General features: G+C 39.1%; 1 protein-coding gene across 6 annotated transcripts in view; it reads left to right on the top strand.

The window, feature by feature from the left end:
* Positions 1-24,763, top strand: part of NUBPL (NUBP iron-sulfur cluster assembly factor, mitochondrial) — a 333,446-nt gene that overhangs the window by 122,135 nt on the left and 186,548 nt on the right. For all 6 annotated transcript variants that reach the window (XM_067738373.1, XM_067738386.1, XM_067738380.1 and 3 more), the window contains one exon: positions 20,957-21,047. In XM_067738373.1, the coding sequence (XP_067594474.1) occupies positions 20,957-21,047 (91 nt within the window). The remainder of the gene's footprint in view (positions 1-20,956; positions 21,048-24,763) is intronic.

The following is a 24,763-nucleotide window of genomic DNA, read 5'->3' as shown; positions in this document are numbered from 1 at the left end:
CCATTAATATCAATAGATGAATAGATAAAGAAAATATATATCCAATGGAATACTACTCAGCCACAAAAAAATAATGAAAAAAAATATATACTGTAAAAAACATAAAGTATACTGTACATTACAGTAGGTATTTAATTGTAATTAATCATATAAATATAACTTACTTGGGTTTAGGTAATACATCATTTTATACTTGGTGATCATAATGGTACCTTGAGGGTTTTCCATAGTTTTTGAACTTCATTTTTATTTGTTGCGTAGTAATATAAATATTTGAATACAGTACAATTGTTTATTTCAGTCATGATATGGATGCATCTGTGATTAACTGAATTATCTAAATCCTCAAGGTTCATACATTTTATGGAATATATAAACAGTTTTGCTTGCTAACAGATCACCACTGATGTATATAAATAGTATTAATTGACTTGAGAAGTGTGTGTCTACTTTTCTGGTATCTTTTATAAGAATAATTCAGTGTACTGAGTAAGAAACTTAATGTCAAATATTAAAGTGAAAGATAAGGCCGTGTGTTTTTTTTTTAAATTAATTGTGCAACAGAGTGTTGGGAGTGTGTAACTAGACTCTAAAGCCCATCTTGTGTTCAGAATTTTTCCTTACTTACTCTTCCTCCTCCTCCATAAGCACACAGACACACGCACCGCACTTACCAAGCAGAATAAAATAACAGTACGGTTTTATAAGGTAATTTTCAGAAGGTAGAAGCCCCAAACTGCTTTTCCCCTCTATTTTCTGTATGGTTTTAGGTAGAAAGCATTATGCACGATGTGCTTTGACATTTCCCATTAGAAGCAGTAGCAGTTTTGTTTTGAATAGCTCTTAAGAAGCTGTTGGCTGTGTGTTTCCTTCTCAGCACCCTTTGGCCTACCTTTTAAATTTCTTTTGGTAAAGTGCAACTTGCTGCCAGTAATTCGTTCTCTCACTTTGGGATGGAATGGAAGTTGCTGAATTTGTTGTGAGTTAGAAAGAGAACAGTTACCCAAATTTTACATTTAGTATATTCTTCCTTAGTTTCCTTTAGTTTGTAACATATTGGTGGCAAAACTGGTATACATCCTTTGAATTTCATGACCTGATTCTGTACAATAAGAAGTTATCCAGATCTTTCTTACAGAACAGTCTGTCCTTTTTTCTTAATTATTCTCCCCTTCCTCCCTAACTTGGCTCTCACCAATTCATTTTTCCTTTCTCAATTTTTTTTTCTCAGTAATTTATTTCCCCCATCACATCTCCTTGAGGAATAAGGAGGCCCCTAAATCCTCAGTAGGGCAGTGTTAGAAGGGTAGCTGAGAAGAGAGCAGAGAGCACATGAAGACATGGGTTTTAAAACCAGCTGCTTGGCTCCTGTGATTTTGAGTCTGGAGGGTATATCATGTGCTCTGTTTACATCTGATTCCTGTGGTTGCTGCATTGCTTTTATTTGCAAGAGCTGCTATCAGAATTGTGAATGCTGTTCCCTGCACTGCAGTTTAGTTAAGGATATTCTGAAGGAATCGATGTTGGTTTTCAGTGCTTTTGCTGCAGTACCTTATCTGATTTGGGAAAGGTTCTTGTTTGGTTAGGTTTCTAGGTCTTAAGGCTTAGATTCTGTCAAAAAAGTGGCTGGTTGATGTTGCAGATAAGATGACTATTATTTTTAGGGGTTAGTATCTAGAAGTATCTTTTTCTGCATTTGTATTACCATGGTCATAGAAGGCTTCCTAATTTTTCTCTGATTTTGAAGACTGCTTACTAAGAGCATCAATACTTTTTTTTCCCCTTTAATTAGAAGGCCAAGGATTCAAGGTTTTTCTTTTCTTAATCTTAGTTGTTTTACTCCTCATTTACTTTCTCTGTTACTTACTAGATGAAAATATGGGACTTAAGGTAGTTGCTTCTTGTTAAAGAAGATGTTGCTTGTCTGCTCTGGAAAGGAAAATAAACACAGACACACACACACACACACACACACACACACACACACACACACACCCCCGCCAAAACTCCTATGCAGCCATTTTATGTTTAAAACCCTGGATTGAACCTAAACTTGGTAGTGAGCGGGTTTAAAAATTGCCCTCTTTTTAATGAGCCCTTTCATACTGGATTGTGTCTTTAGTTTTCAAAGATTTAAGTAGTGTACTTTTTTTTTAAGGTACTGTACTCTTACCATTTTTTTTTTTTTACAGCAGCCCACTATAGACAGTCTTTGCACTAGATTTTATTCCATGAAGTTCCATTTTTCTGGAGTTGAGATCAATAGAAAAATGAAGATGACACTGGATTTTCTTGGGGGAAAAATGGTGGTTAGGAATAGACCGCAAGGAAATTTATGACCCTTTCTTTAACACCAGAATATTTTAAACTTTACCTACATTAGTTAATTTTGAATCCTATAACTTAAAACATTAGTATAGAGGTATTAGGAGAGGGAATTTCATGAACTCGTAGAATGTTAGAGCTTAAGAGGGGCCGTAGGGATCATATAGTAATCAACCCTGATACTCTACAGAGGAACAAATGGAGGTTTGTTTATTCATTCATTAGTTCATCCATTCATCCATCTGTTCATTAAATGGATATTTATCTTATGATTACTGTTTAAGGTGCTTGGAGATATCCTTACCCTTATGGAGTTTACAATAAATAGATGTTAGACATCATAAGTAAGTTAAATATTATGTTAGAAAGTGATAAAAGTAGTCTGAAATAAGGGGGAGGGAAAATGCTTGTGTGTGAGGGGGGGTTCGCACTTTAACATAGGGTAAGCTCCACTGAAAATACGACATCTGAGCAGAAACGTGAAGAAGGTGAGAGTGTAGTCTGTGTGACTATCTGTGGGAAGATTGTGTCAGGCAAAAGGAACAGCCAGTTCCAAGGCTACTATGTGGGAGCATGTCTAGCTTATTATTCAAGGAATAGTGAAAAGCCCACTGTGGCCCTTGGAGTAAGAAGTGGACTGGAGTAATAACAGGTGAGGAAAGTGAACAGGGCTGGGAGGCAGGGGTATGGGGAGCTGTATAGATTTTGTGGGGTCTGGTGAATTGTCGTAAGGACTTTGGTTTTTCATGAGTGAAATGCAGGAGGGGGTGTCAGTGAAGGGTTTTGAGCAGACACGATCTGACTTATGTTTCAACTCTGAATCATTCTCACTGCACTGTTGAGAAGAGATGCCAGGGTAGGGTTGCTAGATTTAGCAAATAAAAATATAGGACACCCACTCAATTAAATTTGAATTTTAGATAAACAACGAATAATTTTTTATATGCATATGTCCCATGCAATATGTGACTGACTATTTACCCATATGGCAGAATGTGAACTACTTTTTTATAGTTAAAAAAAAAACCCTCTTCATTGTTACTGTTGATTACTGTAGATCACTGACTGTTACTCTGATCCTGCTGGTCCCAAGATGTAGGGCCTTATAGCAAATTTTCATCTTTGCCTTTCCATTACTATCTATATTACTGTTTTTCACATTGTGGTCATCTTATACCCCAGAGTGTTACAATGCAGTTTATTGGACCCCAGCCCAGACCTACTGAACCAGAATTTCTTGAGATAGAACAGAGTCTCTCCACAACTGCCTATTGTTCTAGATTCTAGGTACAGCAGTGAATAAAACATACAAAATTCCTTACCCTAGTGAAATTAACATTCTAGTGGGGAGACACAATAAACAAGATAAATAAGTAAATATATAGTATGTTAAATATTGATATAGGTGCTAAGAAGAAAGAAAAAGCAGGAAGGGGAGTAGGAAATATGCACGGTTATGATGAGGGAGTTGGAGTTTTAGATAGAGTGACGAGTGAAGGCCTCACTACATGGTGATGTTTGAATCAAGACTTGAAAGAAGTGATGGAGAGAACCACGTGCACCTAAAGCAGGTGCATACCTGGTGTGTTAAATACACTGCAGGGAGCAGTGTGTCTGGAGTGGAGTGAAAAGGGGAAAAATAGTAGGGGATGAGATGAGAGAGACAAAGGGGAATGGTTAGTGATTGTTAGCAGTTAAGCTTTATGATATGTTGGAAAGAAATTTGGAAGCTAGATCCAGCTATGACATTTATCTCTGGGCCTGTTTCTTCTTCACTAAAAAGTGGTCAGAAGACTGTGATGATCTCTTAGGTGTTTTTTTGTTTGTTTGTTTTTGTTGTTCTAAAATAGTCTTTAATTCGATACTCTTCCATTTCTACTTTTCCAGCTTGTTTACAAACAGTTTATCATTTGGGATTCTTCTGTACTTTTCATGAGCTCATCTCTGCCCTCTGTCCAGCCATGTGAACTTTTTCCTTTATGTTGCCCTTGTTCCTCTTTCTTTCTTGACTGAAATTGAAGATTTAGACAGTCCTTTGATAAGTAGTAGGAAATTGTTCTCTCATCACTGTACAACCATTACTTCTTCTGACATTCAGATTCTTATTAAATGTTAGTTAATAGAATTAAGAAACATATTTTTCTCTACTGAGAGATTAAAATTCTTGTGAACGGCAGCTTGATTTAAAGCTAGGTAGAGAGAAAAGAAAGTAGAGGCTTGATTCAACTTTAAATTGAATAAATCCTAGTTGCCAGTCCAAGTTTAAGTGTAATGTAATGTGTAGAGACTCATGTGATTCTTAACTGGGTACATCTATGGAAAGGACACATTTGAGTAGGTCTTAATATATATATTTTTTGATTACTGAGTTTTTTTTTTACATCTTTATTGGAGTATAATTGCTTTACAATGGTGTGTTAGTTTCTGCTTTATAGGAAAGTGAATCAGTTATACATATACATATGTTCCCGTATCTCTTCCCTCTTGCGTCTCCCTCCCTCCTACCCTCCCTATCCCACCCCTCTAGGTGGTCACAAAGCAACGAGCTGATCTCCCTGTGCTATGTGGCTGCTTCCCACTAGCTATCTGTTTTACATTTGATCGTATATATAAGTCCATGCCACTCTCTCACTTTGTCCCAGCTTACCGTTCCCCCTCCCCGTGTCTTCAAGTCAATTCTCTACGTCTGTGACTTTATTCCTGTCCTGCCCCTAGGTTCTTCAGAGCCATTTTTTTCCCTTAGATTCCATATATATGTGTTAGCATATGCTATTTAGTTTTCTCTTTCTGACTCACTTCACTCTGTATGGCAGTCTCTAGGTCCATCCACCTCACTACAAATAACTCAATTTCGTTTCTTTTTATGGGTGAGTACTATTCCATTGTAAATATGTGTCACATCTTCTTTATCCATTCATCTGTTGATGGACACTTAGATTGCTTCCATATCCTGGCTACTGTAAATAGAGCTGCAGTGAACACTGTGGTACATGACTCTTTTTGAATTATGGTTTTCTCAGGGTATATGCCCAGTAGTGGGATTGCTGGGTCATATGGTAGTTCTATTTGTAGTTTTTTAAGGAACCTCCATACTGTTCTCCATAGTGGCTGTACCAATTCACATTCCCACCAGCAGTACAAGAGTGTTCCCTTTTCTCCACAGCCTCTCCAGCATTTATTGTTTCTAGATTTTTGATGATGGCCATTCTGACTGGTATGAGATGATATCTCATTGTAGTTTTGAATTGCATTTCTCTAATGATTAATGATGTTGAGCATTCTTTCATGTGTTTGTTGGCAATCTGTATATCTTCTTTGGAGAAATGTCTATTTAGGTCTTCTGCCCATTTTTGGATTGGGTTGTTTGTTTTTTTGTTATTGAGCTGCATGAGCTGCTTGTAAATTTTGGAGATTAATCCTTTGTCAGTTGCTTCATTTGCAAATATTTTCTCCTATTCTGAGGGTTGTCTTTTAGTCTTGTTTATGGTTTCTTTTGCTGTACAAAAGCTTTGAAATTTCATTAGGTCCCATTTGTTTTTTTTTTTATTTTTTATTTTTTTTGCAGTACTTGGGCCTCTCACTGCTGTGGCCTCTCCTACTGCGGAGCACAGGCTCCGGACGCACAGGCTCAGCAGCCATGGCTCACGGGCCCAGCCGCGCGGGCCCAGCCGCATGGGCCCAGCCGCTCCATGGCATGTGGGATCCCCGCAGACCGGGGCACAAACCTGTGTCCCCTGCATCGGCAGGCGAACTCTCAACCACTGTGCCACCAGGGAAGCCACCCATTTGTTTATTTTTGTTTTTATTTCCATTTCTCTAGGAGGTGGGTCAAAAAGGATCTTGCTGTGATTTATGTCATAAGAGTGTTCTGCCTATGTTTTCCTCTAAGACTTTGATAGTTTCTGACCTTACATTTAGGTCTTTAATCCATTTTGAGCTTATTTTTGTGTATGGTGTTAGGGAGTGATCTAATCTCATACTTTTACATGTACCTGTCCAATTTTCCTAGCCCCACTTATTGAAGAGGCTGTCCGTTCTCCACTGTACATTCCTGCCTCCTTTATCAAAGATAAGGTAACCATATGTGTGTGGGTTTATCTCTGGGCTTTCTATCCTGTTCCATTGATCTATATTTCTTTTTTTGTGCCAGTACCATACTGTCTTGATTACTGTAGCTTTGTAGTATAGTCTGAAGTCAGGGAGCCTGATTCCTCCAGCTCCGTTTTTCGTTCTCAAGATTGCTTTGGCTATTCGGGGTCTTTTGTGTTTCCATACAAATTGCGAAATTCTTTGTTCTAGTTCTGTGAAAAATGCCAGTGGTAGTTTGATAGGGATTGCATTGAATCTGTAGATTGCTTTGGGTAATAGAGTCATTTTCACAATGTTGATTCTTCCAATCCAAGAACATGGTATATCTCTCCATCTATTTGTATCATCTTTAATTTCTTTCATCAGTGTCTTATAGTTTTCTGCATACAGGTCTTTTGTCTCCGTAGGTAGGTTTATTCATAGATATTTTGTTCTTTTTATTGCAATGGTAAATGAGAGTGTTTTCTTGATTTCACTTTCAGATTTTTCATCATTAGTGTGTAGGAATGCCAGAGATTTCTGTGCATTGTTTGTATCCTGCTACTTTACCAAATGCATTGATTAGTAGTTTTCTGGTAGCATCTTTAGGATTCTCTATGTATAGTATCATGTCATCTGCAAACAGTGAAAGCTTTACTACTTCTTTTCCGATTTGGATTCCTTTTTTTTTTTTTTTGTGGTACGCGGGCCTCTCACTGTTGTGGCCTCTCCCGTCGCGGAGCACAGGCACCGGATGCGCAAGCTCAGCGGCCATGGCTCATGGGCCCAGCCGCTCCGTGGCATGTGGGGTCTTCCCGGACCAGGGCATGAACCCATGTCCCCTGCATCAGCAGGCGGACTCTCAAACACTGTGCCGCCAGGGAAGCCCTGGATTCCTTTTATTTCCTTTTCTTCTCTGATTGCTGTGGCTAAGACTTCCAAAACTATGTTGCATAACAGTCGTGAGAGTGGGCAACCTTGTCTTGTTCCTGATCTTAATAGAAATGCTTTCAGTTTTTTGCCATTGAGGACGATGTTGTCTGCGGGTTTGTCATATATGGCCTTTATTATGTTGAGGAAAGTTCCCTCTATGCCTACTTTTTGGAGGGTTTTTATTATAAATGGTGTTGAATTTTGTCAAAAGCTTTTTCTGCATCTATTGAGATGACCATATGGTTCTTCTCTGTCAATTTGTTAATACGGTGTATCACATTGATTGATTTGCGTATATTGAAGAATCCTTGCATTCCTGGAATAAACCCCACTTGATCATGGTGTATGATCGATTTAATGTGCTGTTGGATTCTGTTTGCTAGTATTTTGCTGAGGATTTTTGCATCTATGTTCATCAGTGATATTGGCCTGTAGCTCTCTTTCCTTGTGACATCCTTGTCTGGTTTTGGTATCAGGGTGATGGTGGCCTCGTAGAATGAGTTTTCCTCCCTCTGCTATATTTTGGAAGAGTTTGAGAAGGACAGGTGTTAGCTGTTCTCTAAATGTTTTATAGAATTCGCGTATGAAGCCATCTGGTCCTGGGCTTTTGTTTGTTGGAAGATTTTAAGAACTTTTTATTTCTTACTTATTTTTTTTGCGGTACGCAGGCCTCTCACTGTTGTGGCCTCTCCCGTTGCGGAGCTCAGGCTCCGGACGCGCAGGCTCAGCGGCCATGGCTCACGGGCCCAGGCGCTCCGTGGCATGTGGGATCCTCCTGGACCGGGGCATGAACCCATGTCCCCTACATTGGCAGGCGGACTCTCAACCACTGCGCCACCAGGGAAGCCCTATTGGCAGATTTTTAATCACAGTTTCAATTTCAGTGCTTGTGATTGGTCTGTTTATATTTTCTATTTCTTCCTGATTCACTCTTGGCAGTTTGTGCATTTCTAAGAATTGGTCCATTTCTTCCAGGTTGTCCATTTTATTAGCATAGAGTTGCTTGCAGTAATCTCTCATGATCTTTTGTATTTCTGCTGTGTGAGTTGTTACTTCTCCTTTTTCATTTCTAATTCTATTGATTTGAGTCTTCTCCCTTTTTTTCTTGATGAGTCTGGCTAATGGTTTATTCATTTTGTTTATCTTCTCAAAGAACCAGCTTTTAGTTTTATTGATCTTTGCTATCGTTTCCTTCATTTCTTTTTCATTTATTTCTGATCTCATCTTTATGATTTCTTTCCTTCTGCTAACTTTGGTTTTTTTTTTGTTCTTCTTTCTCTAATTGCTTTAGGTGCAAGGTTAGGTTGTTTATTTGAGATGTTTCCTGTTTCTTAAGATAGGATTGTATTGCTATAAACTTCCCTCTTAGAACTGCTTTCGCTGCATCCCATAGGTTTTGGGTTGTCCTGTCTCCATTTTCATGTGTTTCTAGGTATTTTTTGATTTCCTCTATGATTTCTTCAGCGATTTCTTGGTTATTAAGTAGTGTATTGTTTAGCCTCCATGTGTTTGTGTTTTTTCCTGTGACTGATATCTAGTCTCATAGCGTTGTGGTTGGAAAAGATGCTTGATACGATTTCAATTTTCTTAAATTTACCAAGGCTTGATTTGTGACCCAAGATATGATCTATCCTGGAGAATGTTCCATGAGCACTTGAGAAGAATGTGTATTCTGTTGTTTTTGGATGGAATGTCCTATAAATATCAATTAAGTCCATCTTGTTTAATGTATCATTTAAGGCTTGTGTTTCCTTATTTATTTTCATTTTGCATGATCTTTCCATTGGTGAAAGTGGTGTTTGTGTTACTGTCAATTTCCCCTTTTATGGTGGTTAGCATTTGCCTTATGTATAGAGGTTCTCCTATGTTGGGTGCATAAATATTTCCAATTCTTATATCTTCTTCTTGGATTGTCCCTTGATCATTACATAGTGTCCTTCTTTGTCTCTTGTAGTAGTCTTTATTTGAGGTCTATTTTGTCTGATACGAGAATAGCTCCTCCAGCTTTCTTTTGATTTCCATTTGCATGGAATATCTTTTTGCATCCCCTCACTTTCAGTTTGTAGGTGTCCCTAGGTCTGAAGTTGGTCTCTTGTAGACAGCATATATACAGGCCTTGTTTTTGTATCCATTCAGCCAGTCTGTGTCTTTTGGTGGGAGCATTTAATCCATTTACATTTAAGGTAATTATCGATATGTATGTTCCTATGACCATTTTCTTAATTGTTTAGGGTTTGTTATAGTAGGTATTTTCCTTCTCTTGTGTTTCCTGCCTAGAGAAGTTCCTTTAGCATTTGTTGTACAGCTTATTTGGTGGTGCTGCATTCTTTTAGCTTTTGCTTGTCTATAAAGCTTTAATTTCTCTGTTGAATCTGAATGAGATACTTGCTGGGTAGAGTAATCTTGGTTGTAGGTTTTTCCCTTTCATCACTTTAAATATGTCCTGCCACTCCCTTCTGGCTTGCAGAGTTTCTGTTGAAAGATCAGCTGTTAACCTTATGGGGATTCCCTTGTAGGTGGTTTGTTGTTTTTCCCTTGTTACTTTTAATATTTTTTCTTTGTATTTAATTTTTGATAATTTGATTAATACATGTCTTGGCATGTTTCTCCATGGATTTATCCTCCATGGGACTCTCTGTGCTTCCTGGACTTGATTAACTATTTCCTTTCCCATATTAGGGAATTTTTCAACTATAATCTCTTCAAATATTTTCTCAGTCCCTTTCTTTTTCTCTTCTTCTTCTGGGGCCCCTATAATTCAAATGTTGGTGCATTTAATGTTTCCCAGAGGTCTCTGAGACTGTCCTCAGTTCTTTTCCTTCTATTTTCTTTATTCTGCTTTGCAGTAGTTATTTCCACTATTTTATCTTCCAGGTCACTTGTTCATTCTTCTGCCTCAGTTATTCTGCTATTGATCCCTTCTAGAATATTTTTAATTTCATTTATTGTGTTGTTCATCGTTGCTTGTTTCATCTTTATTTCTTCTAGGTCCTTGTTAAATGTTTCTTGCATTTTGTCTATTCTATTTCCAAGATTTTGGATCATCTTTAGTATCATTATTCTGAATTCTTTTTCAGGTAGACTGCCTATTTCCTCTTCATTTGTTAGGTCTGGTGGGTTTTTATCTTGCTCCTTCATGTGCTGTGTGTTTTTCTGTCTTCTCATTTTGCTTATCTTGCTGTGTTTGGGGTCTCCTTTTTGCAGGCTGCAGGTTTGTAGTTTCCGTTGTTTTTGGTGTCTGTCCCCAGTGTCTAAAGTTGGTTCAGTGGGTTGTGTAGGCTTCCTGGTGGAGGGGACTAGTGCCTGTGTTGTGGTGGATGAGGCTGGATCTTGTCTTTCTGGTGGGCAGGTCCATGTCTGGTGGTGTGTTTTGGGGTGTCTGTGGACTAATGATTTTAGGCAACCTCTCTGCTAATGGGTGGGGTTGTGTTCCTGTCTTGCTAGTTGTTTGGCATAGGGTGGCCAGCACTGTAGCTTGCTAGTCGTCGAGATAAGCTGGGTGTTGGTGTTGAGATGGAGATCTCTGCGAGATTTTCACCGTTTGATATTATGTGGAGTTGGGAGGCCTCTTGTGGACCAGTGTCCTGAACTTGGCTCTCCTACCTCAGAGGCACAGCACTGACTTCTGGCTGCAGCACCAAGAGCCTTTCATCCACACAGCTCAGAATAAAAGGGAGAAAATGTAGAAAGAAATAATGAAATAGGATAAAAGAAAATAAAGTAAGGCAAAATAAAATAAAGTTATTAAAATAAAAAAATAATTATTAAGAAAAACATTATTTTAAAAAGTAAAAAAAACAAAAAAAAACGGACGGATAGAACCCAAGGACAAATGGTGAAAGCAAAGCTATACAGACAAAATCTCACACAGAAGCATACACATACATACTCACAAAAAGAGGAAAAGGGGAAAAAATAATAAATCTTGCTCTCAAAGTCCACCTCCTCAATTTGGGATGATTCATTGTCTATTCAGGTTTTCCACAGATGCAGGGTACATCAGGTTGATTGTGGAGATTTAATCCGCTGCTCCTGAGGCTGCTGGGAGAGATTTCCCTTTCTCTTCTTTGTTCGCACAGCTCCCGGGTTTCAGCTTTGGATTTGGCCCCGCCTCCATGTGTAGGTCGCTGGAAGGCGTCTGTTCTTTGCTCAGACAGGACGGGGTTAAAGGAGCTACTGATTTGGGGGCTCCGGCTCACTCAGGCCGGGGGGAGGGAAGGGCACGTTGTGCGGGGCGAGCCTGCAGTGGCAGAGGCCGGCGTGACGTTGCACCAGCCTGAGGCGCGCCGTGCGTTCTCCCGGGGAAGTTGTCCTTGGATCTCGGGACCCTGGCAGTGGCAGGCTGCACAGGCTCCCTGGAGGGAGGTGTGGATAGTGACCTGTGCTCGCACACAGGCTTCTTGGTGGCGGCAGCAGCAGCCTTATTAGCGCCCCATGCCTGTCTCTGGGTTCCGTGTTGATAGCCGCAGCTCGCGCCGGTCTTTGGAGCTCATTTAAGCAGCGCTCTTAATCTCCTCTCCTCGAGCACCCGGAAACAGAGGGAAGAAAAAGTCTCTTGCCTCTTCGGCAGGTCCAGACTTTTCCCCGGATTCCCTCCCAGCTAGCCGTGGTGCACTAACCCCTTCAGGCTGTGTTCACGCCGCCAGCCGCCAGTCCTCTCCCTGCGCTCCGACTGAAGCCCGAGCCTCAGCTCCCAGCCCCCGCCCTCTCCTGCGGGTGAGCAGACAAGCCCTTCGGGCTGGTGAGTGCTGGTCGGCACTGCTCCTCTGTGCGGAAATCTCCCCGCTTTGCCCTCCGCCTCCCTGTTGCTGTGCTCTCGTCCGCGGCGCCGAAGCTCCCCCTCTCCGCCACCCACAGTCTTCGCCCGCGAAAGGGCTTCTAGTGTGTGGAAACCTTTCCTCCTTCACAGCTCCCTCCCACTGGTGCAGGTCCCGTCCCTATTCTTTTGTCTCTGTTTATTCTTTTTTCTTTTGCCTTACCCAGGTATGTGGGGAGTTTCTTGCCTTTTGTGAGGTCTGAGGTCTTCTGCCAGCGTTCAGTAGGTGTTCTGTAGTTGTTCCACATGTAGATGTATTTCTGATGTATCTGTGGGGAGGAAGGTGATCTCCGCCTCTTACTCTTCCGACATCTTACCCCAGATCCAGGTCTTAATCTTAAATGAATGTTTACTTACAAACGTTGGGGTGGGCCACTCTAAGACGTTGTTTTGATGGGTTCTATTAGCACATGACATGGATAAAAAGAACATCATGAAGCTTTACAATCTTCTTTAGTGTATATTCTGTTGGAAGAACAAAGCAGTATCAAAACTCTTGTCAGTGCCTTTGAAATCCAACACACAAAAAATAGGACTTGTAGGCTCTCAAATTGCAGCTTTCATGCAGTGGTAATGAAACAGTATAATCACTCTGAATAATTCTGCCACCTTTTACAGGTCTCACAGGGTATTATGAATTATAAAGAAACAAATCCCGAAATCTAGTGTGTTGGGGTTTGATCTGTCTTGTTTTTGTCATCTGTTAGACTTTGCATACTGCAGGAGAGTCAGAAAAAAGCATACCAACACATTAGGTTAAGTTTATGGTGACATTAAAGATGGCAATCCTACTTTACAATAGTACATGTATAGTTATATTTGCTAATAATCATTTTCTTTATCTGTTGTGTATTTGGTGAGGCTTTTGTGGTGATTATTCTTTTGGGCCTGGCTGAAATTAATGATAAGGAAAACCCTGATTGGAGTTTTCTTGACTAAATATAATTATTTTAGGTGAAATAAATTGGAAAGGATTCACAAAACTTAGTTAGTTGGACACCCAGCTGCATATGTTTATTTATAGCCTCTACCTTGCTCATTTATTTTCCTACAGTATAAAAGTGTTTGAAAGTTTAAATTGAGAAACTGTTTATACACTTAAAATAGGAGCCTATGGGCTTCTCTGGTGGTGCAGTGGTTGGGAGTCCGTCTGCTGATGCAGGGGACGCGGGTTCGTGCCCCGGTCCAGGAGGATCCCACATCCCGCAGAGCGGCTGGGCCTGTGAGCCATGGCTGCTGGGCCTGCGTGTCCAGAGCCTGTGCTCCGCAGCGGTAGAGGCCACAACAGTGAGAGGCCAACATACCGCAAAAAAAAAAAAAAAAAAAAGGAGCCGATTTAAAAACAATGGAGTAAATTATGAAAAACAAATGAGGTTTATTTGGCATCTTTTGAACATTACTGAATTCTAGACTTGAAAATATGTGTAGGCTGCTTTTGTAATTGTGGTAATTTTATCAGTCAGTAGCTGTGCCAAATCAAAGTACAGTATTCTTTAATTAATACAGGGTTTGGTGTTTCTACTTAATGGACACTGATTTTATTCACAATATATAAAATTAAAGCAAGGCATGCTAACTTAGTTCCAGTGAAACAGCCTGAAAAGTGTGCTCTTTATTATTTTTGAAAACTAGCCAATTAAGGATGAGGAAGTAGATCTTTACTGAGGTAGCTCCTCTGACACTAAAAGAGATGATTGTGTCCTGTCTGCTCTTGGCTTTACAAAAATTACATTGTTGGGTGATTGAATAACTTTGTCATGGAAAAGCTTATTTTCTAAATCAGCGTTGGCAAACTATGACCTGTGGACTAAATCCTGCCTGTATTTGTAAATAAAGTTTTATTGGAACATAGCCATGGTCATTCATCTACATGTTGTCTATGGCTGCTTTGGTGATACAACAGCAGTGTTGAATAGTTGCAGATCAAATGATCCACAAGGCTTAAAATATTTCCTTTTTCTTTTTATTTGACATCTTTATTGGAGTATAAGTGCTTTACATTGTTGTGTTAGTTGCTGCTGTATAACAAAGTGAATCAGCTATATGTATACATATATCCCCATATCCCCTCCCTCTTGCATCTTCCTCCCTCCCTCCCTATCCCACCCCTCTAGGTGCTCACAGAGCACTGAGCTGATCTCCCTGTGCTATGTGGCTGCTTCCCACTAGCTATCTGTTTTACATTTAGTAGTGTGTATATGTCAATGCCACTCTCTCACTCTGTCCTAGCTTACCCTTCCCACTCCGTGTATCCTGAAGTCTGTCTTTACGTCTGTGTCTTTATTTCTGTCCTGCCCCCAGGTTCATCAGAACCACTTTTTTTTTTTTTTTTTTAGATTCCATATATATGTGTTAACATACGGTATTTGTTTTTCTCTTTCTGACTTACCTCACTCTGTATGACAGACTCTAGGTCCATCCACCTCACTACAAATAACTCAATTTCGTTTCTTTTTATGGCTGAGTAATATTCCATTGTATATATGTGCCACATCTTCTTTATCCATTCATCTGTCAGTGGACAGTTAAGTTGTTTCCACGTCCTGGCTATTGTAAATAGAGCTGCAGTGAACATTGTGGTACATGACTCTTTTTACATTATGTTTTCCTCAGGGTATATGCCCAGTAGTGGGATTGCTGGATCATTTGGTAGTTCTATTTTTAGTTTTTAAGGAACCTCCATACTGGTCTCCATAGTGGCTGTATCAATTTACATTCCCACCAACAGTGCAAGCGGGTTCCCTTTTCTCCACACCCTCTCCAGCATTTACTGTTTGTAGATTTTTTGATGCTGGCCATTCTGACTGGTGTGAGGTGATACCTCACTGTAGTTTTGATTTGCATTTCTCTAATGATTAGTGATGTTGAGCATCCTTTCATGTGTTTGTTGGCCATCTGTATGTCTTCTTTGGAGAAATGTCTATTTAGGTCTTCTGCCCATTTTTGGATTGGGTTGTTTGTTTTTTTGATATTCAGCACATGAGCTGCTTGTATATTTTGGAGATTAATCCTTTGTCAGTTGCTTCGTTTGAAAATATTTTCTCCCATTCTGAGGGTTGTCTTTTTGTCTTGTTTTCCAAGATTTTGGATCATCTTTACTATCATTACTCGGAATTCTTTTTCAGGTAGACTGCCTATTTCCTCTTCATTTGTTTGGTCTGGTGGGTTTTTATCATGCTCCTTCAGCTGCTGCATATTTCTCTGTCTTCTCATTTTGCTTAACTTACTGTGTTTGGGGTCTCCTTTTCGCAGGCTGCAGGTTCGCAGTTCCCGTTGTTTTTGGTGTGTGCCCCCAGTGGGTAAGGTTGGTTCAGTGGGTTGTGTAGACTTCCTGGTAGAGGGGACTGGTGCCTGTGTTCTGGTGGATGAGGCTGGATCTTGTCTTTCTGGTGGGCAGGACCACATCTGGTGGTGTGTTTTGGGGTGTCTGTGACCTTATTATGATTTTAGGCAGCCTCTCTGCTAATGGGTGGGGTTGTGTTTCTATCTTGCTAGTTGTTTGGCATAGGGTGTCCAGCACTGGAGCTTGCTGGTCATTGAGTGGAGCTGGGTCTTAGTGTTGAGACAGAGATCTCTGGGAGAGCTTTCACCGATTGATAATTACATGGGGCCAGGAGGTCTGTGGTGGTCTGGTGTCCTGAACTCGGCTCTCTCACCTGCAAGGCTCAGGCCTGACACCTGGCCGGAGCACCAAGACCCTGTCAGCCACACAGCTCAGAAGAAAAGGGAGAAATAAAAGAAAGAAAGAAAAATAAAATAAAATAAAATAAAGTTATTAAAATAAAAATATAAAAAAAATTATTAAAATAAAACAATTAAAAAAAGTAGTTAAAAAAAGAAGAGAGCAACCAAACCAATAAAGAAATCCATGAGTGATAACAAGTGCTAAAAACTAAACTAGGATAACCATATAAATCAGAAACTAGGCAGTCACATACAGCAAACCCCAAGTCTACAGTTGCTCCCAAAGTCCACTGCCTCAATTCTGGGATGATTCGTCGTCTATTCAGGTATTCCACAGATGCAGGGTACATAAAGTTGATTGTGGAGATTTAATCCGTTGCTTCTGAGGCTGCTGGGAGAGATTTCCCTTTCTCTTCTTTGTTTGCACAGCTCCTGGGGTTCAGGTTTGGATTTGGACCCGCCTCTGCATGTAGGTCACCTGAGGGACATCTGTTCCCACCCAGATAGGACCGGGTTAAAGTAGCAGCTGATTAGAGGGCTCTGGCTCACTCAGGTCTAGGGGAGGAAGGGGTACAGAATGTGGGGTGAGCCTGCCGCGCCAGCAGAAGCTGGTGTGACATTGCGCCAGCCTGAGATGCGCCGTGTATTCTACCGGGGAAGTTGTCCCTGGATCACGGGACCCTGGCAGTGGCGGGCTGCATGGGCTCCTGGGAGGGGAGGTGTGGATAGTGACCTGTGCTTGCACACAGGCTTCTTGGTGGCGGCAGCAGCTGCTTTAGTGTCTCATGCCCGTCTCTGGGGTACGCGCTGATAGCCGCGGCTTGCGCCTGTCTCTGGAGCTCGTTTAGGCGGTGCTCTGATTCCCCTCTCTTCGGCACCCCGAAACAATGGTCTCTTGCCTCGCTGGCAGCTCCAGACTTTTTCCCAGACTCCCTCCCGGCTAGCTGTGGCTCACTAGCCCCCTTCAGGCTGTTTTCACGCAGCCAACCCCAGTCCTCTCCCTGTGATCCAACCTCCAAAGCCGGAGTCTCAGCTCCCAGCCCCTGCCCGCCCTGGCGGGTGAGCAGACAAGCCTCTTGGGCTGGTGAGTGCTGGTCGGCACCACTCCTCTGTGCGGGAATCTCTCCGCTTTGCCCTCCACAACCCTGTTGCTGTGCTCTCCTCCGCAGCCTCGAAGCTCCCCCCCTCCGCCACCCTCAGTCTCCGCCTGCGAAGGGGCTTCCTAGTGTGTGGAAACGTTTCCTCCTTCACGGCTCCCTCCCACTGGTGCAGGTCCCGTCCCTATTCTTTTGTCTGTTTTTTCTTTTTACTTTTGCTCTACCCAGGTACGTGGGGGAGTTTCTTGCCTTTTGGGAGGTCTGAGGTCTTCTGCCAGTGTTCAGTAGGTGTTCTGTAGGAGTTGTTCCACATGTAGATGTATTTCTGATGTATTTTTGAGGAGATAGGTGATCTCCACGTCTTACTCCTCTGCCATTTTGAAGGTCCTCTCAAAATATTTCCTATTATTTGGCCCTTTAGGGAGAATCATGCTGACTCTTGCTTTTTATCTAAGTCTTTTGTAGACAGATCATGTTCAAGTTATGGTGGAGGTTTATGTGCTTGGTATTTTTGTGTTTAATTTTCCATTCTGCTTCATTCTAAGAAAGAAAACTTGAAATCATTTTGAGTGTTAGTTTCCAGCTTTCTCATCAAAAGTAGGTATAATACCACCTTACAGGGTTGCTATGAGGAGTCAATGAGAAATGTAAATAAAATCCTTACCAGAGTGCCTGGCATCCCGGAGGAATTTAAGTGGTGGGGAGATATAATCAGGGAAAGTCTAGGTGTCTATTTGGGTGATTCAGGATGGCATGTTTTTAGAGATTCTGATTTGTCCACAGAGCTGGCTGTGGAAGCCTAGTGTATCCAGGTTCTTAATATAACATTGCTGATTAACTTCCCTCCATCCTTTTCTTCCTCCCTCCTTTCCTGTGTCCCTCTTTCCCTTTCTCTTTCCCCTCCTCCTGCTGACCTTTGTATGTTGCAGGAAAAATGGGGTGTGAGAGCTTGGTCATGTCCCAGCTCTTGGGTGGGTACCTGGGCTGGGCCACCAAGTGAGAGTCCTTGACTTTGTGCAGGAAAAAGTTCAAGAGCAAACGAGCCATAGTAAAATGAAAGCAGGTTTATTTAGAGAGAGACACACTCCATCTTAGAAGGTGAAAGATGGCCGCAGGACATGGAGTCCTCTTGAAAAGTGAGTGGTGCTGGGCTGTGGTGGGTGGTTAGTTTTTATGGGCTGGGTAATTTTATATGCTAATGAGTGGGAGGAATATTCTAATTTCCAGGAATTGGGACACCACCTACTTTTTGACCTTTTACAATTGGCCTGGGAACTCTCATGGCACCTGTGGGTGTGTCATTTAGCATATGCTAATATATTACAATGAGTGCATAATGAGGCTCAAGATATACTGGAAGTCAAATCTTCTGCTATCTTGGGCCTAGTAGGTTCTAGTCAGTTTTGGTCATATCCTTTTCTTCTTAATGGTTGTGTAATTCTTTTAATGGTTGTGCCCTGCCCCCTTTCCTTCCTGTCTCAATACCTTTCTCTCCTCTGTTTCCTTTTTGGTATATGTAAGCATTGGTACTAAATTTAGTTGGTCAGCAGAGACTTGTAGAGAGTATGCAGAGAACCTAACACATAGAGGATTTTCCATTATTCTTAGTTCCATTCTCCAGGAAAAAAGAGGAACTCTATCATGTTGTGATCTCCCTCCCTGCCCTCTTTATTCTTATGTGATAATGTGTATTAGCAGCTATGTAGGTATATGTAAAATCCATTCCTACCACAGCAAATTTTAGGGCAGATCTTCAGTTTTGTCTTACCCCATGATGCCAAGGACTCACTTTTAGACAAGCATGGTTTTCTTCTAGAAGACAGGACAGGTAGATGATAGCTAAATTCTCCCTAACATTTTGAAGGAAACTTGAAGATCTAGTGATGATAAAATTGACCCTAGCAGTCTTACACTGCAAGCACTCACTTAGTTGTTTTCTTGTTTCATGAAAACATAAATTTAAATTTACTTGACAGGTATTTTTAGAAGATTAATTTGAAAACTGAGACCTAACCCTTTCAAGTTATTCTAAAACAACATTAATATAAATGAGAGCAAGGAAAAAGAATCTTAGAATATTTTTTGTTTGCATTATTATTATTTTATGGTTGCATTAATTTTGTAGGTGTCACAAGAAAACATATGGAAAAGAGGTGTTAGTTATAGCATTAGCAGACCCATAGATAATAGTTAACAATTATCCACATTTCTTAAGGTTTTAGGCCCCCTCATTTGAAAATGCTTTTATCTGTAGTGAATTTAATTCTATTTTTAATTCAACTTAATTCTTTTGTTTGTGGTTTAAAAAGGAGTTAAAATCAGTGAGAATTTCTCAATGAATGTTCCTACCTTTTTAAAGCTACTGACTGACCTAAATTTAGTTCCAGTGCTTAGATACATCAGAAAGGAAACAGAGGAGAGAAGGGTATGAAGATCAGTAGGAAGAGAGGAAAGAGAAAGGGAAAGAGGGACACAGGAAAGGAGGGAGGAAGAAAAGGATGGAGGGAAATTAATCAGCAATGTTATATTAAGAAACTGGAAACACTAGGCTTCCACAGCCAGCTCTGTGGACAAATCAGAATCTCTAAAAACATGCCATCCTAAATCACCCAAATAGACACCTAGACTTTCCCTGATTATATCTCCCCACCACTTGAATTCCTCTGGGGTGCCAGGCACTCTGGTAAGGATTTTATTTACATTTCTCATTGACTCCTCATAGCAACCCTGTAAGGTGGTATTATACCTACTTTTGATGAGAAAGCTGGAAACTAACACTACAAATGATTTTTTTTTAAGTATTAAACCCAAATTTTATATATCACCATTCCATTAAAGGTAATGTGTCCTTCCTCCTTTCTCATTTATTTTACAGTAAGCTGAGATTTTTGGTAGAGGGAGATATTAATCCCAATCCTCTGTGAGTCACACAGGGACATTAAATGATTTTCTTAGAATTGCAGTTTGAGTCACTGTAAAGTTAGGGACATAAATTTGAATGTACCTTGTTTTGTCTATTTATAGGAACCAGACAGTGGGGTTTAACAAGTGACTTTGTGTCTGGAAATAGGTAGATAACGTGGAAGATGAGAGATTGTTTAGTTAAAAAAAATTTTTTTTGAGAGATTAAGAGTTTTATCTTGCCAGGATACAGGGAGAGAGGGCGGAGAGTTGTATGTCTTGGGGAAACATAACTCAAAGGCATATAGTTAGTATTAGCATTCTGTTTGCTTGTATATGAGAAAAAACAATAGCATTGATTTAATCTGTGAAAGAAGAAAGAGCAGGGGGTGGTGGGGGGAGAAGAAAAAAAGACATATTTGGAAATAGTGAATTTTGTTTGTCTTTCTTTGTTAACCTGCTGATGAACTGTCAGCTAGTGAAGAGACCAGTCGGGATATTCTGCCCTTGGGCAGCTGGGTGGATCATCAAGGAAAACAGTTTTAGTTGTTTATGAATTCTCTGGAAGACTTCGGGTTTTTAACAGTGACTGGCACGTAAGAGGTTGTCTCTGTACTATGTCTGCTGCCATCCTCGTTAGCATTTCCATGCCAGATTTGCATCAGCATTTCTCACTTGCTTTAATTATGGTCTTGTTTCTATGCTTTTTCCCTTCATTTTGTATTCTTTGGTGTGTTAGATGGTCTTTCCAAAAGTTAGTGCTCCTTCTTGCTGGGGTTATGTTTGCTGTTGTAAACCATTATTTTAACATTGTGTGCAAGTAGTTTGTTAGTTTTCAGATCAAAAGGTTTTAGTCTGTTTGTGAGTGTATGGGAGATCTGAACCACAATGTTTAAAGTGGATGCAGTGGATTTCTTTAGTCAGTTATCTAGAAGAGATTAGTAAACCAACAAACGATATTTACCCTGAGCAGTTTATGTTCTTTTACCTTACTGTTGCTTTGAAAGTTTATGTTATGATTTTGGAGTATTTTGCAAATTGTCTTTTCTGTAGTCAGACCTGCTGTTTCTATGCACTTTATCTTTGATGAAGGGTGGGGAAAAGTCTGACGGTAAATTCTGTTTTCTTACAGTCAAAGGCCGTTGGTTTGCTAGATGTGGATGTGTATGGCCCTTCTATTCCGAAGATGATGAATCTGAAAGGAGATCCAGAATTATCACAGAGTAAGTGAAGAAGAGAGAAGCAGTATGACAACAGTTACACTTCTGTTTAGTGCCTGCGGAGTGTCAGGCATTGTGTCATGCACCATGTGTACCTTATACACGCTATAATATAATTATGAAATCAGATGCGGGGCCAGACTGTCTGGGTTTAAATTCTAACTCTGTCACTGATTAACTGTGTCGCTTTGAATGAATTGTTCAACCTCTTCGTGCCTCAACACCCCCATGTGTACATAGCGTTAACAATTGTACTTACCAGACAGAATTGCTGTACATAATCGCTCAATTACAGAGTTGCCGTAAGTGTAGTGCATTCAAAGCACAGTGCTTGGCACACCACAAGTGGTCAGAGTCAGCTCATCATCCTCTCTGTATATAAAAATGTGTGAATGTATGGGGGTATTTGAATAGAAAGTATCTAATATATTTGTGTTAGAAGAGCTGAAAATTATTTTCTCTAATCAGATATTTGTTATATTTGTCTTAAAGTGTTTTTGAAAAAACCATAGAACTTTAATTTCTCTCCCCAGTCTTCACTGCCATCAATAGGACAGAGTAATTTTTTGAGTAAATCTTTAATATTTATTTAATATTAATATTATTTATAATTAACATAGTAAATAATATATTATTTTATATTTATTTATATATTTAATATATATGTATATATTTTATATAATTTAATATTTTATGTATATTTAATATATATAAATATATATATTATATAAAATATATAAAAAACTAAATATATATATAATTATATATATTTAATATTAATATAAATTAATATTTATATTATTTAATATTAATATACTAAATCTTTAATATTTTGAGTAAATCTTTAATATTACAAGATTATTTAATAATCTTGTTATATTTTCTTACAAAGCTATTAAATATAAAGCTTTAAGAACAAGGAAATTCTATGATGAAAAAATGAAAAATTGGAACAACTGGTAACTCTTCTTGAAAAATAGTTTTCAGTGAAATTAGTTTATTAAAATTTATTTCTAATTATAGTAAGAGTATAAAATTGAATAATTTCTTTTGTTTCTTATTAGACCTTTTATTGTCCATGAATCTAGGACGAAATGCCTGTATTTAATGCAGGGTATTTATTGGATTTTCTGTGTACCTAATAGAAGTTTTTTTTTTTTATCATTGTCATTAAAAGTTAGGTAATTAGACATTGTCTGCTATTTAAGGTGCTTTTGTTTGTGCTGTAGTTGTTGAAATCAGTTATGTTAAGTTCTGAATAACCATTTATCAGATAATAAGGATTCTCCCTATCACTTTGAAGGAAACTTGAGGCTCTAGTGATGATAAAATTGACCCTAGCAGTCCTACATTACAAGCACCCACTTAGTTGTTTTCTTGTTTCGTTATAATATAAACTTAAGGAAGCTAAGTTATTCTAGTTTCTTTGTTCTTTGCCCTTTTAGTGGAGTGTATACTTAGTTTGCAAATATGTGCCGTGAGCCAAAATGTCAAACTTACATAAAGGAGTAATGAATTTGTGTACTTTAAATGATAGACTTGTTATATCTATCTCTTGATTAAAGTAATGTGAAAACTAGTGCATGTAGCACATGAGTGATAGCAAAATGGAGCCCTTGGTGTCAGTTTTTTCTTAAGCAGTCTGTTCAGTCTATGCCAATGTAAATACTTGAAGTGAACTTTGATGTCTTTCTTCTTGTTTTACAGAAGCTGTAATCTTAAATTTGATGTTTGCAAATTGGCTGCCATTAAATAGGCTTTCTGGTAAAAATGAGCTACTGGAAATCTTGGAAAGCCTGAAAATAATACTTTTTTGTGTGTTGACAAGCTGATCTTAAGTCCCCTAAGAAATAAACTGAACGATTAAGGCATTCACTTAAAAGAATGTGGATTCTTGAAAGCCCATCTTTTAAATTGGTTTTTGAATCTTAGATAAACCAGCCACCATTATACTAATTGGCATCATTTTGACATTTTTACATTTTTGTCAAGTTAATTTATCCTGTATTACTCTCTATTATAGAAAACACAATGCACCGTGGAATTATCTAATTAACAATAAGAAAAAAGATTTGTTTTCAGCAGTTCAGATTTTGCAGAAATAGAATGGGTGAGCAGAATCTTAGCTTTATAAATGTTCCTCTGTTCCTGGACTTAGCTAGACAACCATAGGGGCAGTGGGACTTCAGGATTGTCTTTTTGTCTTCATTATTTAAGCAGACATATGGTAATGTAGTTTTGGTCAACTTGTTCATTTTAAAACTCCATGTTAAGGTTGACAGATTCATTCTCTTATATATTTTTTCTTTTTGAGGAGACTATAGAGAAACCACACTTCTTGTACTTACGATATTTTAGCCTGATTACCAAGTGAAATTTTACATATGATTCTAGAGAAGTGAATTCAGTAATTGAAGAAAAATTTAAGTTTGTAATAGTTTTGGATTTCTTAGGTTGGGAATATTTCTATCAGCTTAAAATGACAATAGTGTTTTGTCTATGTTAGTATGCAAAATTATGGTAATGGAAAGTCTAGCCAGTTTGTAGAAAGAGTATTGTACAGAAACCTCAACAGGTTGACATTATAGTGGCTGCAAGTGAACAGTTGCTTTGGGAACCTAATGGAATTTAGAATAAAATCCATGTGTAGTTTGAGAAATTATCATCTAAGTGTGGATTAACTTTTTTTTTTAAAGAACAAATACCAGTCATTTTTCTCTTTTTTAACTTTCTAAATAACATAATATGCAGATTTCATATTACAGTATAGCCAAAGTACAGTCCTAGAAATTATTGACTAGTAAGATTTTAAACTGAAATTGCGAGTGAATATTAAATGGTGGTTGCACACAGAAATGTATTGTTAATTCATTAATGTACTATTCTTTTTTGTTGAGGATTTTTCACTAAGTTTTCTCAAGTGACTTTTACTGGTAGGAATCTGCTTTCTTTCACAGTTTTGTGATGATAAATCACCTTCAGAATTCTTGTGAATTTTTTACTACTTAGTTTTACTAAAGAATGTCTTTTAGTGTACTTAGCTAATAAAGTAGGAAAATGTTAAGGCCTGTGGAGAGAGGTTACTAAAATTGAAATGTCAAGTAATTTTATTGAGGATGACACAGTGATCATTAATGATTGACTATGAGACTTTTTTTTGAGTAGGATTCACTTTTCTTTTGTTGTGGGCTAGAAATTTTGCACTCATGTCACAGTATTCTGCTCTCTCTGTCCTAAGGTATTAAGCATTTTCCAAGTTTAGGATTGAATGTGTGTATGGGCTTATGAGACAGAGAAAATGTGGAAAATCAGCTTGGGCAAATGACCTTTAATAATAGCACTTGTCTCCGGTAAGAACTACCAGGAAGTGACTAAGATTTCTTTAAGATAATTTAAGCGCATAAAGAATGAGAGTGAATTCTACTCATTCCTGAAATTACCTTGTTTCCTTCCAAGGCAGAGAGTTAGGGGTTTACTGAAGTTATTGACATAGATGATTAAATTCTGATCCAGTGGTTGGAGCTCCCAAAGCTTCTCATTTATAATTTGCTTCTTCTGGTCATTGTCTTGTGGACCCTTGGGTTTCATCTGACGCTACAGTTCCTCTGATTATCTTTGGGAAAGATTCTGGGATGTATTCCATAATCACAGTGTTATAGAAATGACTTTTTTCTTGCTGGCTTCCTGGATTTTGTTTACAACCTCTTTTATACCTAGAA

This window comes from Pseudorca crassidens, chromosome 1, assembly GCF_039906515.1.
Source record: "Pseudorca crassidens isolate mPseCra1 chromosome 1, mPseCra1.hap1, whole genome shotgun sequence".
Lineage (NCBI taxonomy): Eukaryota > Metazoa > Chordata > Mammalia > Artiodactyla > Delphinidae > Pseudorca > Pseudorca crassidens.
This window is presented reverse-complemented; position numbering and strand designations above follow the sequence as displayed.